The sequence below is a fragment of the Scyliorhinus torazame genome, chromosome 18 (assembly GCF_047496885.1).
Source record: "Scyliorhinus torazame isolate Kashiwa2021f chromosome 18, sScyTor2.1, whole genome shotgun sequence".
NCBI classification, from domain to species: Eukaryota; Metazoa; Chordata; class Chondrichthyes; order Carcharhiniformes; family Scyliorhinidae; genus Scyliorhinus; species Scyliorhinus torazame.
This window is the reverse complement of record NC_092724.1, coordinates 150,387,419-150,406,443: the sequence shown is the minus strand read 5'-3', so window position 1 is coordinate 150,406,443 and position 19,025 is coordinate 150,387,419. Positions and strand designations below refer to the sequence as shown.

Here is a 19,025-nt window from a genome sequence, read left to right as displayed (position 1 = left end):
TGCCTCTTAATTGGGGGAAAAAGAATTGGGTACTCTAAATTTAAAAAAAAGTCTCCGTGGCTGGGGCTATGTTACTCAAGGCTCAAATCATACTCCAATTGGGTTTCACTGAAACTCCAACTTCTCTTTTGTTGTTTGCAATATGACAAATCGCTCAGAAATTTTGCCCAAGACAGGGCAGCACGGTGGCGCAGTGGGTTAGTCCTGCAGCCTCACGGCGCCGAGGTCTCAGGTTCGATCCCGGCTCTGGGTTACTGTCCATGTGGAGTTTGCACATTCTCCCCGTGTTTGCATGGGTTTCGCCCCCACAACCAAAGATGTGTAGGGTAGGTGGATTAGCCACGCTAAATTACCCGTTAATTGGAAAAAATGAATTGGGTACTCTAAATTTAAAAAAGGAAGAAATTTTGCCCAAGATTAAATTTAAAAAGTAGTTTCAAGGTATTTTTTCAAATCGTTTTTGAAACCATGTCAAAGTTTTGGCATCCTGTGTAGTGGCAAGAGTTAAATATACTGTACATTATAACCTTTTTGAGTACTGGACAAAGGGGAGGGAAATATGATTCAGGGTAGATAGCTCTATGTGAAGTTCAAGGACTTCCAAAAGCCATAAAATCTCCTTTTTTGCTGTCCTAAGGTTCTATGTATAATAACTGTGCTGCCCATAAAAACACTTTTTGAAAAATCACATTCTGTAACTATCCAATGCTAAATTAATTGCTAAGTAAAATAAAAACAGAAAATGCTGAAAATACTCAAGCACTCAACTGAGTAAAATAAGGGCCCATGGTATTCGAGGCAAGGTACTAACATGGATTGACGATTGGCTGTCAGGCAGAAGGCAGAGAGTTGGGATAAAAGGTTCTTTTTCGGAATGGCAACCTTTGACGAGTGGTGTCCCGCAGGGTTCAGTGTTGGGGCCACAGCTGTTCTCCTTATATATTAACGATCTAGATGATGGGACTGGGGGCATTCTGGCTAAGTTTGCCGATGATACAAAGATAGGTGATGGGGCAGGTAGTATGGAGGAGGTGGGGAGGCTGCAGAAAGATTTAGACAGTTTAGGAGAGTGGTCCAAGAAATGGCTGATGAAATTCAACGTGGGCAAGTGCGAGGTCTTGCACTTTGGAAAAAAGAATAGAGGCATGGACTATTTTCTAAACGGTGACAAAATTCATAATGCTGAAGTGCAAAGGGACTTGGGAGTCCTAGTCCAGGATTCTCTAAAGGTAAACTTGCAGGTTGAGTCCGTAATTAAGAAAGCAAATGCAATGTTGTCATTCATCTCAAGAGGCTTGGAATATAAAAGCAGGGATGTACTTCTGAAGCTTTATAAAGCATTAGTTAGGCCCCATTTAGAATACTGTGAGCAATTTTGGGCCCCACACCTCAGGAAGGACATACTGGCACTGGAGCGGGTCCAGCGGAGATTCACACGGATGATCCCAGGAATGGTAGGCCTAACATACGATGAACGTCTGAGGATCCTGTGATTATATTCATTGGAGTTTAGGAGGTTGAGGGGAGATCTAATAGAAACTTACAAGATAATGAATGGCTTAGATAGGGTGGACATAGGGAAGTTGTTTCCATTAGCAGGGGAGACTAGGACCCGGGGGCACAGCCTTAGAATAAAAGGGAGTCACTTTAGAACAGAGATGAGGAGAAATTTCTTCAGCCAGAGAGTGGTGGGTCATGTGGAATTCATTGCCACAGAGGGCGGTGGAGGCCGGGACGTTGAGTGTCTTTAAGACAGAAGTTGATAAATTCTTGATTTCTCGAGGCATTAAGGGCTATGGAGAGAGAGCGGGTAAATGGAGTTGAAATCAGCCATGATTGAATGGTGGAGTGGACTCGATGGGCTGAATGGCCTTACTTCCGCTCCTATGTCTTATGGTCTTATGATCAGAAAGGTCACAGACCTGAAAATATTAACTGCAACTCTCTTCATTAATGCTGCCAGACATGCTGAGTATTTAGTTTTAGCAATTTCTGTGTTGATTTCAGATTTCCAACATCTGCAGTCTTTTGCCTTGACATTCTTAATGTTTTTATACACAAACTCACCGACATCGCCTCTAAAAAGCCAAATATTTTCTGAAACTGGAAAAGTCAAAATATAGGCCATAGACACATGCAACCCACACTAGTTTGAGTTCTATTTCTGATAAAATTTATACTCATGTATTTATCTTGCTGGAATTTTGTGGGCCTGGAGGTTTGGCAAGAATCATTACCTTGAGGCAGTTTTCTCAATGATGAGCACTTTAACTGCAGTGCGGTTGTAGATCAAATGCAGCTTGAATCCAGAGCTGGGGCAACAGTTCTGGAGGTGCTGAGCTTATTCTGGGTACTCCTAATTTATGTTCCACAGATTTGATGCAAGTTTCAACTTTACACCAATTTTTTCAACAATATGAAACGTGTACTCTTAATTTCCACATCTTGACATGTATTCAAAATACCAAGCACATCCAATTAATCTCTAGATGTTGCTGTAAGACCACTGTGGTGTGCGCCTATGCGCCCTAGAAAGGCAAACCTCTTAACGATGCTCACAGACGGTCTACACAATGTGTGTAAATAGAAATGTGAATGAGAACAAGAGTGTGTGGAAACAAAACCTGAAGAGCACACGATTTATGGAAAACTGATAGCATCAGTACTTTGGGCTTCAAGTAACCAAATTTGAGGGGGTGGAGGTGCTTTCAGCACATCGGCATGAAGTGTAAAAAAAATACATTTCATAACGAACACTTCAGAAATACCAGAATAGAACAGGAAAACCAAATCATGTTAGCTAGCAGCTGTGAAAGCTGAATACAGAGAACAGTGGAAAATATTTTTCTATCTTTGAGGGACTGAATTTCCATGGGGGTAGGGTTTGAACATCTTTGGGTTGTGCGGGCGAAACCCACGCAAACACGGGGAGAATGTGCGAACTCCACACAGACAGTGACCCAGGACCGGGATCAAACCTGGGACCTCGGCGCTTTGAGGCAGCAATGCTAACCATTGCGCCACCGTGAGCATGGTTTCTTATTTCTGGATAGAAAATTGCCAAATCTTAATTAATTAGGTTTGATCTCCAACAGATTGATTTTCTTTCCTCTATCCTAGCCTGGGTTCCCACTACCAATAATTAAAATATCACTTTTGCCTAATCTGCTAATTTTGCACTTAAGTTGCATCAAACATCACATGATAGGTACAACAGTAAACTGTAATTATACATTCATCAACAAGTAGTGAGCAAAAGTATAGCTGCTACAGTCCATTGCCATGATTTCTGAACTGCAGCTTTGACATTATGCGATGGGAAAATGCTCATGTACAAATACAAACTACGCACTTTTACAAACAAATAATGGTCATTACTGGGTCACCAACACACTAGCAACTAGAATATATGTAAACAATGCATTATATACATTTTTATTTCTCTACTGTGATGATTATATGGAACAGTAATCAATTTGATGTTTGTTACAAGGCTTCAAGTGAATTGCAAATTCTGTTAAATTTACCAGCCAAATGCTGTAATGTCAATCTATCATGCCTCCATACAACAGCAACTGAGAAAACACATTTGCACCATTGTAAGAGTTAAACCAAAATTTATTTTTTATCGAGACTGATGTTTAATGCTCTCTTTGCAAACAAAACAAACCTTTAGGAGATTCCTGCAAATTACGTGGAGTATAATATTTCTTCTTCCACAAGCCGTCCCACCCCACCCTCTGCATGAACCTTCTGAACACAGTTCACTGGCACTGAAACATACAAAGCCTGGGAATTTCACAGCTCAGCAAGCTGATCCAATTAATGAGTTCTACAGAGGAGACGACCCCGGTGTGTTCTGATCCTAGTTAGGGAATAGGATGGGGCGGCTTCAACACCCTTCTGATCAGGAAGAAAGAAAACCGGCCGGATTTCATGTCCCGATGATCAGTTTATCACTATTGAAACTCAGTGCGTGGATGTTGAGCAAGATGCAATTAAACTGAACGACAAAGCCCCGAGAGTCAGCAATCCCACATGAATCATGGCAAGTTACAAGAGGTACCAAAATCAATATCTTCAGGGGACAATGGGGCAATCTGAGAAAGCAATAAGTAGAAAGGTGACTTTAATGGGCGGCACGGTGGCACAATGGTTAGCACTTCACAACGCCAGGGGCCCAGGTTCGATTCCTGGCTTGGGTCACTGTCTGTGATGGGTCTGCATGTTCTTCCAGTGTCTGGGTGAATAAATATTGCGATCCCCCAGTTCATTCAATAAAGTGAGTAGGCGAAACGCAAGGGGAAGAAGCGCACAGGTTAATTTCCCCATCTGTAATCATGTTGGTGATCTCAGGCAGTGCTGCAAGTGAGTTCAGCACTCCTGGGCGACAAAATGTTAAATAAAATTGGTCAGATTCCTTTTCCTGATTGCTAACCAGCATTCTGGGTGGTACATGTATAAATGGGCGGGAATGCACCCGGCTGTGTTATTCCTTCCCATGTTTCATGCAAGGACTTGCTTTCAAAGCTCAAACATGAAAATTACCCAACAAGGAGCAGAGAACGCAGTTCAATGAAAACAAAATTAAACCACGTTCAGATCCTAGTGTCAGTTCTTCGCTCTATCAGCAGTGTGCAATTCACAGCTATTTAGAAGCACACATCAGCAGCTTCAATGCTGGCTGCTAATTAATTTGCACAATTTCCACTGAAATGTCACCTCACTGTGCGAGCTTACCCTGACAGTTAATAACCACAAGCAGATGTAAAACTGCATTCTTAGAGCTTCGTGTTAACTCTGGTGGTTTGTGCAGTTATCACCAGTGGAGCTTTCCTTCCCCCACATAAGCTGTTTAAACCTTTGGTTTTGAAGAGGAATTATACCTATTGGCACCCCCAGCCCATCCCCAAACGCACGCACACACAATGTAAATCAGTTCATAAACCTTGGACAAGCCTGCTGTGGAGTTGGGAACCTTTTCACAGGTAAATTTAAAAGATCTTGCCAATGATCCCATATATCCTCTCAAACCCCATGCCTCTTCCGTGTATTCTCCATACCCATCTAATGTGCCTGGTCCCTTTAAGGTGCAATCAGCCTATAGGGGACTAGGGTGGGGGTTCACCCTATTAAGCATAGTCTTCTGCCTCAGATAGATTTGGGATGCTGACTGGCAGTCACCAAGCTGCCATACTCTTAAGATAGTATGTTGTAAATAAACATTAGTTATTTCATACCCAGTTGATGAGCCAAAGTTATTACATTGGCAAAGAGGATAAAGCAGAGGACGTGTGAGAATGAAGCCAGGATGTGTTTGATCCTGATAAAATGACCACAAGGAGGCAACGGAGGCAAAACGAAAGGTTTAACAAACACAATCTTACTATCTACAACTCCACCCTCCGAAGGATCTCCCGCCCTGGTCAGAAATTTCAGAAACAGATCAAGTTGGGTCACAGGAGATGTTGTAGTCAAGACATACCGCTGTCTTATGAAGTTAATGTACAAGATAGAACTGACAGGAAATATGTGGGCCAGTTACGAGGATGAGAGTTGTCCCAGCAGCCAGTACTACAGCCTGAAACCATATTACCAGCAGGAAACGTTGCTGGTTGTCGAAGTAGAGAAGGACCGAGTCAACCTGTGACAGGAGAGCCTGTCGTCACCAGGATGAGGGTGAGGTGCCAGTACCTGAGGAGATACCAGGTGTAGTAGTTTCAGCAGAAAGAACCCCAACAGAAGCACCCAAGTCACTTTGTTCTAGCGGTAACCTCCAGAGAGACTAAATCTATGATGGACTGGTTGAATAGGTTAAATGTTCAATTTATTAGGGACTCTACAGTTTATTGTATCATTGTGTAAAAGGAGTTAGGGGGGGACGGATGAGGTGTCCGGCGCCTTTAAGGGGTGATCAGCCAATAAGATCACATGATCTGGAAAACCTATATAACAATAAAAAAAGCTTTAATCCTCTCAACGTCTCTGAATTTTCCGAAATAAACAAGCAGGCATTGAAAAAACCATCCTGGCTCAATTCAGCGCCCTCTCCCCAGGTCAACCCCCTGTTCCTATTACCTCATGGACACCATGACCCCGCTTCCCATTCTCACCATTGACGGTCGGATCCTCTTCAAAGATATCATACCCGACCTGCGCTGCCGCCATGGCCGCTCTCATGGCCGGGCTCGGCCGGGTCACAGTGTCACTCCGCAGGTCCACCGTCCGCACAGCCCACGCGGAGCCAGCATAGCGGCGCTGGGGGAGGGCGCGAAGCTGCCGCGGCCGGAGCCGCCTCAGTAACAGGGGGAGCATCCCTTCCGCACGAGGCTTGTTTGGGGCGAGGGGCCAGGGTCAGCCCGGGATTTCCCCGCGTTACCGCTGTCCCAGCGGGAAGGATGAGCCGTGGCTTATACACTGACGGGCGGGAGAGGTGTGCCTGCCTCAATCAGACAGGGATAATCTTTCAGGGATAATTTGATCGTTGCCTGGGGCTCCCACCTGGTGAGTCTGTGCAAAAGCGATTTGCAGCTGGAGAAGATTTTAAAAGAGGTTTACAAAACCTCCAACCAACCCCTTCCTCCCTCCCAAAAACAATTTAAATTCAAACCAATTGATTTTGAAAAGAGGACCCGGGTTTGATCCCTGTCCCAGGTCACTGTCCGCATGGAGTTTGCACATTCTCCACGTGTCTGCATGTGTCTCACCCCACGGCCCAAAGATGTGCAGAGTAGGTGGACTGTCCACGCTAAATTGCCCCTTGGAAAAAAAATTGGGTACTCAAAATTTATTTTTAAAAAGAACAAATATTTCTGCAAAGACACAGTAGCACGGTGGGTAGCACTGTTGCTTCACAGCTCCAGGGTCCCAGGTTCGATTCCCTGCTGGGTCACTGTCTGTGCGGAGTCTGCACGTTATCCCCGTGTCTGCGTGGGTTTCCTCCGGGTGCTCCAGTTTCCTCCCACAAATCCCAAAAGACGTGCTGTTAGGTGAATTGGACATTCTGAATTCGCCCTCTTGTGTACCCCCGACCAGGCGCCGGAATGTGACGATGTGGGGCTTTTCACAGTAACTTCGTTGCTGTGTTAATGGAAGCCTACTTGTGACAATAAAGATTATTTTTGAAAAAGACAGGATAAATTCAGAACAGCCGTTCTTAAAAATCAGTGCCTCCAATTCTAACACCGGATCAAGCAGAAAATGGGGGAGAAAGAGGATAAGGCCTTATAAACAAGATAGGATAATATATCAACCTGCATACCTTTATGTATAGCGAATTCGCAATTTGCAATGTGGCTCATAGGAAACCTTGCAGGAGCAGGTCAGATAAAGCAGAGCCTAGAAGTTTGAGAAAGGGGTCCCACACTTTACGAAATGTATCAGACTTAGAACAATTCATAGACGTCAGGAATTCTATAAGGATACTTTCAATGATTGTAAATCATGACTGGAGATGTTCCATGTGGTGGCACAGTGGTTAGCACTGCTGCCTCACAGCGCCAGGGACCCGGGTTCAATTCCGAGGATGTGCAGGTTAGGTGGATGGCCATGCTAAATTGCCCTAATGTCCAGAAAAATGCAGGTTAGGTGAGTTGGCCATGATCAATGCACGGGTTATGAGGATCGGGCAGGGGAGAGGGCCTAGGTAGAGTGCTCTTTTGGAAGGTTGGTGCAGGCTCGATGGACAGGAGTCGCAGTGTGTGTGGTCCTCCGATGGACTTTGGGGAAAACTCCCTTACAGAGTTACATCCTTGGCCCACCGCCAAGTCCACCGCGCCAGGGCCATGCTGGGAAAACCTGCACCAATTCTTGCACCAGAGGACTGGAGATTCACGCGGTCTTGGAGAATCTGGTGCCCAGCCCATTAATACAATACAAATCCATTTGCATCCTCCCGCTGCCGTGGGACATGATCCTTGATGACACCGTCAGTGGGGGGCCGGAACATTTTTTGGTCTACGCTGAATTCTCTGCCGCATTGAGAATCCCGCTACTGGCGACAGAGAATCCAGCCCTAAGGATTAACTCTCGGATTAGGCAAGCATGTGCCGTACAAACAGGATAAATAGCGGATCAGAAAGCGAGTGATGCCAGAGCTGGCGGAAAAGCTGCCATTCCCCCGCCCGCAGCATGTGGTCCCCACACATGGATGATTAACCAGGTGGGAGTGATTTCGCTGAATAGGCCTGCGTGTTGGTAGATAAAAATGCTGGTGTTTTGGATAAACTGGAGCTTGTGGAGGAATGAGGTTAGGGTTAACAGCAGAAACAAAATGGGATTGGGGACAGGTAACTGAGCAGCTAATATCAGGCAACTGAGTGGGAAATGCAGATGGAGGAGACTAAAATAACTGAACTGTCGTGATTTTCTGGATGTCGACCCAGACTGTTGTAGCCACTTAAAATGGCCAACTCCCGATTCAAAATGGCGAATGGCAAAGGCTGATGGGAAAGTCAGCCAACAGGACAAAAACGAGCAGCTGCAGGTTGGCTGTGTATTTACCTCTGGAAAGGCAAGACAAGATCGATACCAGCAACCATCAGCATAACAAAACACCAGCCATCTGCATACTAATGAGCAATCCCCGGGAACAATAAGCAATATTTTGACACACAAAGCAAAACCAGACTCTTCGGCGCCAGCAGGAACCTACACAAAAGGAGGCGAACGAGCACCTCAAGACCGCCCATCGATCAGGGAACCGCTCCAGCATTGGAGAAAATCAAACCAAGCGATTGGGACAAAGTCCAATCACTTGGGACCAGGTACAGGGTCCGCCCCGAAAGGCGGGAAGCCCCTGGGAACTATAGGAATTGAGCCCCAAGTTCAAATCGCTCTCTTCTCCACCGCTTCTCCAGCTCTTCACTCTTCAGCAGCTGATCGAAACTGTAAGTCTTACTTCAACGCTCGCTACGAAATAGGCACTCCTAGCTATCAATCTGTACCAACTTCGAATCCCGCAGGCTCAGAACCCGAACGAAAGGCCATTTGTTTCCCTGACCTGGTGGGCCAGTTCCAAGTTAAGTATCGGCCTGTTAGTTGTAGAAGTAGCTTAAACGTAGAATTTGTACATGAGTAGTGATTACTGTGTATAATAAATGTGCTTTGATTTAAATCTTACTAATCGGTGTATTGGATTATTGATCATTACTCGGACTTGAACCACGTGACGGTATCATAAAGATACCTGGCGACTCAAGAGCAAAGGTGATAAAACAGAGCAATTGAACTAAGGCAAAGTTAGCAACACTGTATTTTATGAACATTTTGGAAGACTCACTGAATTCTTTGTTAATCTACTGCAATTTATAGGATTGCACATGACCTCTCCACCTGATGACAGTTTCCAGCCCTCTTTGATACAGACCTTATTACGTATGGTGCTTGTCATACAGGTCTCACTCCTTCCATGAAAGGTTAATCGTTGTTACTGGAAGTTTCTCTAGAATGGTATCTCCTTGACTTTTATTATTTTGACAAACTTTTGGAGATTATTTCACGGCCAGAAGAAAAAGCAGGCAGTAACTGGATTTCCTTTTATGTAATTTAAAAAAAAAATGCTTTATTAGCTGCGCGCGTCTGACACATGATTAAATGAAATGTTTATGAGACATAACTAGCCTGTTATCTCGTAAAATCTGAGGCAAAAAACCCCACGCCTCAAACAAAACAAACGAGAAGTGTTCTTCGATGGAATAGACCCTTTGTCCCCAGTTTTAATTTAAAATGAAAAGTCATTTGTTGGTCTCTCATCTGATCACCCACTAACACCAGGAATGAATTGTATTCGTATTGTGCTTTATCCTAGTAAAACATCCCAAGGCACTTCAAAGGAACGTTGTCAAATAAACTTGGAACAGTGCCACACAATGGGATGTTCGGTCAGATCACCAAAAGCTTAGGTTTCAAGGGCTGTTTTAAGAGAGTAAAGACAGGCAGAGATGTTTAGGGAGGGAATTCCAGGGCTTTACAGTTTTGGCTGCTGAGGTACAGCCACCAATGATGAAGTGATTAAAATCATTGTTCCTCAAGAGGCCGTGATTAGAGTGGTGCCGATACCTTGAACGGTTGTCTGACTGGAGGAGGTTACAGATATTGGGGGCAGGGCGGGCGGGAGCAGTGGCACATTGATGATGGGATTGCACACTGGGATTTGAAATGAAATGAAAATTGCTTATTGTCACAAGTAGGCTTCAAATGAAGTTACTGTGAAAAGCCCCTAGTCGCCACATTCCGGCGCCTGTTCGGGGAGGCTGGTACGGGAATTGAACCGTGCTGCTGGCCTGCCTTGGTCTGCTTTCAAAGCCAGCGATTTAGCAGCGAAAACAAGGATGAGAATTTAATTTCCAATTTCCAGAGAGTCGTACTCCAACACCCCTCCCCCACCACCCTGGCCCCTCAGGTTCCCAGATAAGAGTTATGTCCCGGGAAGAGCAAACTCCCATTGGGCAATTGCCCTCCGCTCACAATGAGCCAATACTCCAATTTAAATTGCACTCTTCCAAAGGCTCTGCCTGTCTAACAGTAATAGTTACCCAGGAAAAGGTAGAAGAATTAAAACTACTTCTAACTTCTGGGTAACTATAGTGCTACCCTCCTGGCCCCGGGTCACTGTCCGTGTGGAGTTTGCACATTCTCCCTGTGTCTGCGTGTGTCTCACCCCCACAGCCCAAAATATGTGCAGGGTAGGTGGATTGGCCACGCTAAATTGCCCCTTAATTGGGAAAATAAAAATAAAACAAATTGCACAGAGTGCTGTTTAATCAGATGAGAAAAAGGGTCTGTGAAGCTGAGGAGTTTCACAACACCTTTCCTCGCCTGACCCAGTACTCTGTGCAATTTTGGGAAAATTCCACCCACAGAGTACTCAAGCAAGGGCAGTATAATGAACTTTCATAAACTGTTAGCTGGTGCATTGTGTCCAATGAAGGGCACCACGGGCGTCATTCTTCGCTGGCGGGAGTCTCCGTTTTGCCGGCGCCCGGGGGTTTCCCGACGGCGTGGGGCTGCCCCACAATGGGAAACCCCACTGACCGGCCGGTGTTACGGAGACTCCCGCCGGCCGGTCGGGGCAGAAATGTGGCGGGGCGGGATGGAGAATTTCGCCCCAGATTTTAGGAAGGATATGAAGACTTCAGGGAGGATGCTGAAAAGATCCAAAAGAATGGTTCCAGGATGAGGAAGTTCAGTTGCACGGATGAATTTCATAAGCCTGTGCTGTTCTCCTTAGCGGAGATAAAGTTGAGAGGTGTGGTAAACCACTGTTGTCCATATATTAGGAGATGTACGGTAAGACCCTGTACTACAGGTACAGCGGTAGTCCCTGCCTGCTGGCTCCGCCCAGTAGGCAGAGTATAAATATATGTGTCCTCCGTGCAGCAGCCATTTCACCAGCTGCTGTGGGAGGCCACGCATCTTAGAGTAATAAAGCCTCAGTTGTATTCAACTCTCGTCTTTGTCCAATTGATCGTGCATCAACTTATTCCTCTAAGATTTTCAGAAGATGGACCTCTGCATCAAGCCGATCGCCTGCAGCTGGATCCGCAATCAAGCGACGCCAAAAAGGACTTTCAGTACGGGCTAGCCTGTTTTGAGGCGTGCCTTAATTCCACTCGTCAGAGACTGTGAGTGTCAGGCCGTTACGGCCACGGAACATTCGAACCTCCTTATGCGGGACGCTTTTGTTACGGGGATTGGGGCAGACCTCATACGCCAGCGACTTTTAGTGGGGGCCTCGTTCGATCTCGCAGAGACATAGAAGCTAGCACTATCCATGACGGTCGCCTCACGCAATATTCAGGCCTACACCCCCGGCCGCGCGGCCCACCCCTCCCACGCATCGTGGACCCCACAGACGGCCGCCCCAGCGGGAGCCTTACCCAGCCAATATGCCTGCGCCACGCGCCAGCCAGCCAACCCCAGGAGTCCCCGATGTTACTTTTGCGGCCAACAAAAACACCCCCGCCAATGCTGCCAGGCCCGCGCAGTCGCCGCTATCGCACCAGCCCCCCTCGTATACGCACAATGGGCATCGCCATCTTCGCCTCCCCGGACCACGCGCGGCCAGTGGGCACCGCCATCTTCTCCACCTCAGACCACGCGTGGCCAGTGGGTGCCGCCATCTTCTCCCCCTCAGACCACGCGCGGCCAGTGGGCGTCGCCATCTTCCCCTCCGCAGAACACGTGCGGCCCATGGGCGGCGCCTTCTTTTTCGACCCCCTCCACGTGCGGCCAGTGGGCGCAGCCATTTGTCCACCCCAAGATCTTCAGGTGCCGCCATCTTGTCTCCCCCATGGCACATGGGCACCACCATCGTTCCAGGACCCGTGCCCCCCGGGCAACCCATCATCTGACACCAGCGATGACCAGCCACAACTAGCCTCGGTCACCATCGACCAGCCTCGCCCACACAACCTGGCCACCGCCTCGCCCAGCGTTAAGATCGATGGGCACGTGACCTTTTGCCTACAGGACTCCGGGAGCACCGAAAGCTTCATCCACCTTGATACAGTAAGGAGATGCTCTCTCGCTGTACACCCCGCAAATCAAAGAATCTCCCTGGCCTCCGGATCCAACTCCGTGGCAATCCGGGGGTACTGTATAGTCACGCTCATGGTCCAGGGCGTAGAATTCAGTGGCTTCCGCCTCTACGTCCTCCCCAATCTCTGCGCTGCCCTGCTACTTGGCCTGGACTTCCAATGTAACCTCCAGAGCCTAACCCGGAAATTCGGCGGGCTCCTACCCCCCCTTTCTGTGTGCGGCCTCGTGACCCTAAAGGTCGACCCACCTTCCCTTGTCGCAAATCTAACCCCGGATTGCAAACCCGTTGCCACCAGGAGCAGACGGTACAGCACCCAGGACAGGACCTTCATCAGGTCAGAGGTCCAGCGGCTGCTTCGGGAAGGTATCATCGAGGCCAGCAACAGCCCCTGGAGGGCCCAAGTGGTAGTGGTGAAAACTGGGGAGAAACACAGAATGGTCGTGGACTACAGCCAAACCATCAACCGGTACACGCAGCTCGACGCGTACCCCCTCCCACGCATATCTGATATGGTCAATCAGATTGCACAGTACCGGGTCTTCTCAACTGTCGACCTCAAATCCGCCGACCACCAGCTCCCCATCCGTAAGGCGGACTGTCCATACACCACCTTCGAGGCAGATGGTCGCCTCTATCACTTCCTCAGGGTTCCCTTCGGCGTCACCAACGGCGTCTCGGTCTTCCAAAGGGAGATGGACCGAATGGTCGACCGGTACGGATTGCCTTCCCGTACCTAGAGAATATCACCATCTGCGGCCATGATCAGCAGGACCACGATGCCAACCTTGCAAAATTCCTGCACACTGCCACTCTCCTAAACCTCACCTATAACAAGGAGAAGTGCGTGTTCAGCTCGAACCACTTAGCCATCCTCGGCAACGTGGTCCAGAACAGAGTTCTGGGGCCCGATCCCGACCGCATGCGCCCCCTCATGGAACTCCCCCTCCCCCACTGCCCGAAGGCCCTCAAACGCTGCCTGGGGTTCTTTTCATACTTTTCATAGTGGGTCCCAAACTATGCGGACAAGGCCCGCCCACTCATCCAGTCCACCCATTTTCCCCTGACAGCCGAGGCTCCACATGCCTTCGACAGTATCAGAGCCGATATTGCCAAGGCCGTGATACATGCAGTAGACGAGATGCTGCCCTTTCAAGTGGAGAGCGACGCATCAGACGTCGCCCTAGCCGCCACCCTCAATCAGGCAGGCAGGCCCTTGGCATTCTTTTCCCGCACCCTTCATGCTGTCATAGTATATACGCAGGTACATGATGGTGCACAGACAGGCAGTGATTGACACACAGGATGACCAGTGAACACACAGAACACAGCAGCCAATCACCAGACAGGACACGGCCACTATAAAGCCAGAGGGCACTAGTTTTCCCGCTCTCTCAGGATCCAGCCTCTGAGACAGTCAGAGCCTGTGAGCAGCAACTAGAACATACACCATGTGGTAGTAAGATAGTCTGGTCAGGTTAGCCTCAGGTCTCCAGTCAAGTCAGCATAGTGTCAACCCACAGTTAAAGTATGTATGATAGTTAAGAGTTCAATAAAATCGAGTTGCATTTCTTCAAGTGTTGGAAGCCTGTCTCTCTCACTGCTGCAGTAAACGCAGTCCTCGCAGACCCGGCATACCCAACACATCATGGTACCAGTGAGTCATGCTCAAGTTTGACGGACCCACCTTGAGATAGTCTGCCTTTGACCAGCGATCAGCCACCCGGTAACATGGACAGCGTCCGCCCTCCCCCGCAGCTCCACATCGCCGGCAACCTCGGTGCTAACTGGAAGATTTTCAAGCAGAAGTTCCAGCTGTTGCATGACGCCACCGACCTCGAAACTCGATGCCAGGCAGATTGCTCTCTTCCTCTCTACAGCCGGGTACCACGCTATCCACATCTTCAACACCCTCATCTGTGCTGAAGGCGAGGACAAGACAAAGTTTAAAACAGTCCTGCTGAAGTTCGACAGCCACTGTGACATCAAAGTCAACGAGAGCTTTGAATGCTATGTGTTCCAGCAGAGGTTTCAGGGTAAGGATGAACCTTTTCAGTCCTTCTTAACCCATCTCCGTATCCTCGCGCAGTCCTGCAACTACGGCTCCACTTCCGACTCCATGATCCGCGGCCAGATCGTTTTCGGGGTCCACTCCGATCCCCTTCGCCAACAGCTCCTTAAAGTTAAGCAGCTCATCCTTACCATCGCCATCGAAACCTGCGTCCTCCACGAGCACGCTAACAACTTGTACTCCCATATCAAGGCGGCAGAGTTGACGCAGCAAGGCCCCCACTATCCGGAGCAGGTGCAGGCCGTAAAACAGCTCCAGGGCCCGAGTCTGGATGAGGGTGGCCATTTCCCGTGCTTTTCCCGGCCTCCTGTGCACGCGCGCCACGACCAAGGGGACGGCGAGGCCGACGACCGAACTGCGCAGGTGCGCACATCGTTCGACCACACCGCACATGCGCGGTGGCGCACGGAGCGCCCTGACGTCGGTGCCATGACGTGCAACACCTGTGGCTCCGCCCATTTAAAGCGGCAATGTCCCGCGAAATCTCGACGCTGTCTCCAGTGTGGCAAGCTTGGCCACTACGCAGCCCTGTGCAGATCTGCTCAACTGCCCAATACACAGCGATCCCAGTCGCAGCGCAGGAACATCCAGTCAGTACAGCAACCCATTGCAGACTCCGACTCCGACATGGTTCCAGATTCCGACACCGAGGGCCCCACATCCCCATTCCGGGTGGGCATCATCACCAGTCATACGATGCTTTCAGTGAAGAAGGTGAAACAACTCCCAGTGATGAGCATTGATCCTGACGACGAGTGGTGTGCCACCCTTACGGTCAACGAGGCTCGCATACGCTTCAGGCTGGACACCGGCGCTTCAGCGAACCTCATTTCAAGGTCTGACCTTGACACCATCCGCGTCAAGCCAAGCATTCTTCCACCGGCCTGCCAGCTCCTCGACTACAATGGCAATGCCATTGCTGCCAGCTTGCGGTATCCCATGGTTCTTCAAAAGCAACCCTGCGTTTTGAAATTGTAGGAACCAACAGAGCTTCCCTGCTCGGTGCTCGGGCCTGCAAAATCCTGAATCTTGTGCAGCGGGTTCACAGCATGTCGTCCGCAGAGGCAACGGCCTCGCCAGATGTCAACTTCCAAGCCCAATTAGATGACATCAAAGCACAATACCACAGCGTCTTCGAAGGTATGGGTACACTACCTTACCGATACAAGATACTGCTGAAGCCGAATGCCACACCTGTGGTTCATGCACCGTGTCGGGTGCCGCCGCCCCTCAAGGACCGCCTCAAGCAGCAGCTGCAAGACCTCCAGGACCAGGGCGTCATTTCTAAGGTCACTGAACCCACGGACTGGGTTATCGCCATGGTCTGTGTCAAAAAACCGTCAGGGGATCTTCGCATTTGTATCGACCCCAAAGATTTGAACTGTAACATCATGAGGGAACACCACCCTATACCTAACCGAGAAGAGCTCACCAGCAAAATGGCTCACGCCAAGTTTTCAAGAAGCTGGAGGCCTCCAAGGGGTTTTGGCAAATACAGCTGGATGCGTCCAGTCGAAAGTTGTGTACATTTAACACCCCGTTCGGTCGCTACTGTTACAACCGGATGCTCTTTGGCATCATCTCCGCCTCAGAGGTGTTCCACCGCATAATGGAGCAAATGATGGAGGGCATCGAGGGGGTGCAAGTGTACGTCGATGATATTATTATCTGGTCCCCAACTCCTCAGGAGCACATCGATTGCCTCAAGCGAGTGTTCCACAAGATCCATGAGCATGGCCTCCGACTCAATAGAGCCAAATGCTTGTTCGGTCAAGCAGAAATAAAGTTCCTTGGCGACCATATTTCGCAGTTCAGTGTGCAGCCAGATGCAGACAAGGTGTCGGCGATCAACGCCATGAAGACCCCGGAGGGCAAGAAGGCCGTTCTCCGCTTCCTAGGGATGGTCAATTTCCTTGAGACGTTTATCCCCAACCTTGCATCACACACCACAGCTCTCCGCAATCTTGTCAAAAAAACTACGGACTTCCAGTGGCTCCCCGCTCATGTGCAAGAGTGGCATGAGCTCAGAGCGAAACTCACCAAGGCCCCGGTACTGGCGTTTTTCGACTCTGCCAAGGAGACAAAGATCTCCACCGACGCGAGCCAGGCTGGCATTGCGGCAGTACTCCTCCAGCGGGACGAATCCTCCTCCTGGGCCCCAGTCGCATATGCCTCTAGAGCCATGACACCTACTGAGCAACGATACGCTTAAATTGAAAAAGAATGCCTGGGCCTCCTCACAGGGATTGACAAATTCCATGATTACATGTATGGACTCCCCAAATTCACGGTCGAGACAGACCACAGGCCATTGGTTCACATCATCCAAAAAGACCTCAAGGGTATGACGCCACAGCTACAACGTATCCTCCTCAAACTCCGCCGCTACGATTTCGACCTGGTCTACACCCCGGGCAAAGAACTCATTGTGGCCGACGCACTCTCTAGATCCATCACCACGCCGTGTGAGCAGTCGGACTTTGTCAGCCAGATAGACGCTCAGGTGAAGTTTTGTGCATCCAACCTTCCGGCCACTGATGAAAGGGTCGTGCAAATTTGTCAGGAGACGGCTAAGGATCCTTTACTCCAGCGGGTAATGCGACATCTCATGGATGGTTGGCAAAAGGGGCAGTGCCCCCAGTTTTATAATATAAAGGACGATCTAGCGGTAGTGGACGGCATATTAATGAAGCTGGACAGGATAGTAATCGCACAGAGCATGCGAGAGCTGGTCCTCGGCCAAATCCACAAGGGTCACCTGGGGGTCAAAAAGTGTCGCCGTCAAGCCCGAGAGGCAGTATATTGGCCAGGCATCAGTCAGGATATCGCCAACACGGTCCTCAATTGCCCAACGTGTCAAAGGTTCCAGCCGACTCAGCCCAAAGAGACTCTACAGCCGCATGAACTGGTGACCTCCCCATGGTCCAAAATTGGTATTGACCTCCTTCATGCAAAGGGCCGAGACTATGTCCTCCTCGTGGAATACTTTTCCAACTATCCCGAGGTGGTCAGACTGACTGACCTCACATCAGCAACAGTCATCAAGGCATGCAAAGAGACTTTTGCCCGTCATGGCATTCCACTTACAGTGATGACTGATAATGGCCCTTGTTTCTTCAGCCAGGAGTGGATGGATTTTGCCCGGCCGTACAATTTTACGCACGTCACTTCAAGCCCCCACTACCCCCAGTCGAATGGGAAGGCTGAAAAGGGGGTCCACATTGTTAAAAGACTGTTTTGCAAAGCTGCTGACTCGGGTTCGGATTTTAACCTGGCGCTGTTAGCCTACAGGGCGACTCCTTTGTCCGCTGGCCTGTCCCCAGCACAGCTGCTAATGAACCGCACACTATGGACGACGGTGCCGGTTATCCACATCCCGGACCTTGACAATTTTCCGGTCCTACAGAGGATGCAACAGTCTCGGGCTCAATGCAAGTCGGCGTACGATGCCCACACCACAGATCTCCCCGCTCTGGCTCCTGCTGACCGAGTTCGTGTTCAGCTCCCTAACGGTGGCTCATCTGCCACGGCTGTGGTGGTCAAGCAAGTGGCCCCGAGATCGTTCCTCGTTCGCATGCATGATGGCTCCTTTCTTCGGCGTAATAGGCAGGCACTGCGGCTACTTCCACGCCCGCCACCTGAACGTGATGTCCCGCCTCGCCTGCTGGTTCCTCAGGACGCGCCCTTCCGCGAGGCCACCGATCTGCCAGTTCTTTTACCGACCTCTACATTGGCGGCTGTTCTGCCCGGTCAAGTGCAGGCGGCCCCTGACCCACCCTTGAGGCGGTCAACCAGAATTCGTCGCCCGCCACAGAGACTGAATTTACAGACTGAATGTTGCATTACCTTGTGATCCATTTACACATCTGGACATATTGTTTCTTCCTAATTTGTTATCTGCCCTCTATCTACACTAGACACCTTCCCATGTAAATACGTTAACAGACTTTGTATATAGTCAGGCTCCTTTACACACACACACTCACTATTTATTGACCTACACACATTTTTTAAATAAGTAAAAAGAAAAAGGGGGGAAAATGTCATAATATACACGCAGGAACATGATGGTGCACAGACAGGCAGTGATTGACACACAGGATGACCAGTGAACACACAGAACACAGCAGCCAATCACCAGACAGGACACGACCACTATAAAGCCAGAGGGCACTAGTTTTCCCGCTCTCTCGGGATCCAGCCTCTGAGACAGTCAGAACCCGTGAGCAGCAACTAGAACATACACCATGTGGTAGTAAGATAGTCTGGTCAGGTTAGCCTCAGGTCTCCAGTCAAGTCAGCATAGTGTCAACCCACAGTTAAAGTATGTATTGTTGCTCTTATTAGCCTTAGTTTTATTAGCTCTAATTCTGTCACCTTTGCTCACGAGTCGCCAGGTATCTTTCTGATACCGCC

The 19,025-nt window shown here is 49.1% G+C and overlaps 1 protein-coding gene across 2 annotated transcripts in view; it reads right to left on the bottom strand.

Moving 5' to 3' along the window:
- Positions 1-6,446, bottom strand: part of tha1 (threonine aldolase 1) — an 89,766-nt gene extending 83,320 nt beyond the window's left edge. The window contains exon 1 of one of the 2 annotated variants that reach the window (XM_072483594.1): positions 6,114-6,446. In XM_072483594.1, the coding sequence (XP_072339695.1) occupies positions 6,114-6,315 (202 nt within the window). In that variant the 5' untranslated portion in view covers positions 6,316-6,446. Of the gene's footprint in view, positions 1-3,670; positions 3,844-6,113 lie in introns of those variants that run through there. The other variant, XM_072483595.1, reaches the window with a different exon arrangement.
- Positions 6,447-19,025: the final 12,579 nt, after the last annotated feature.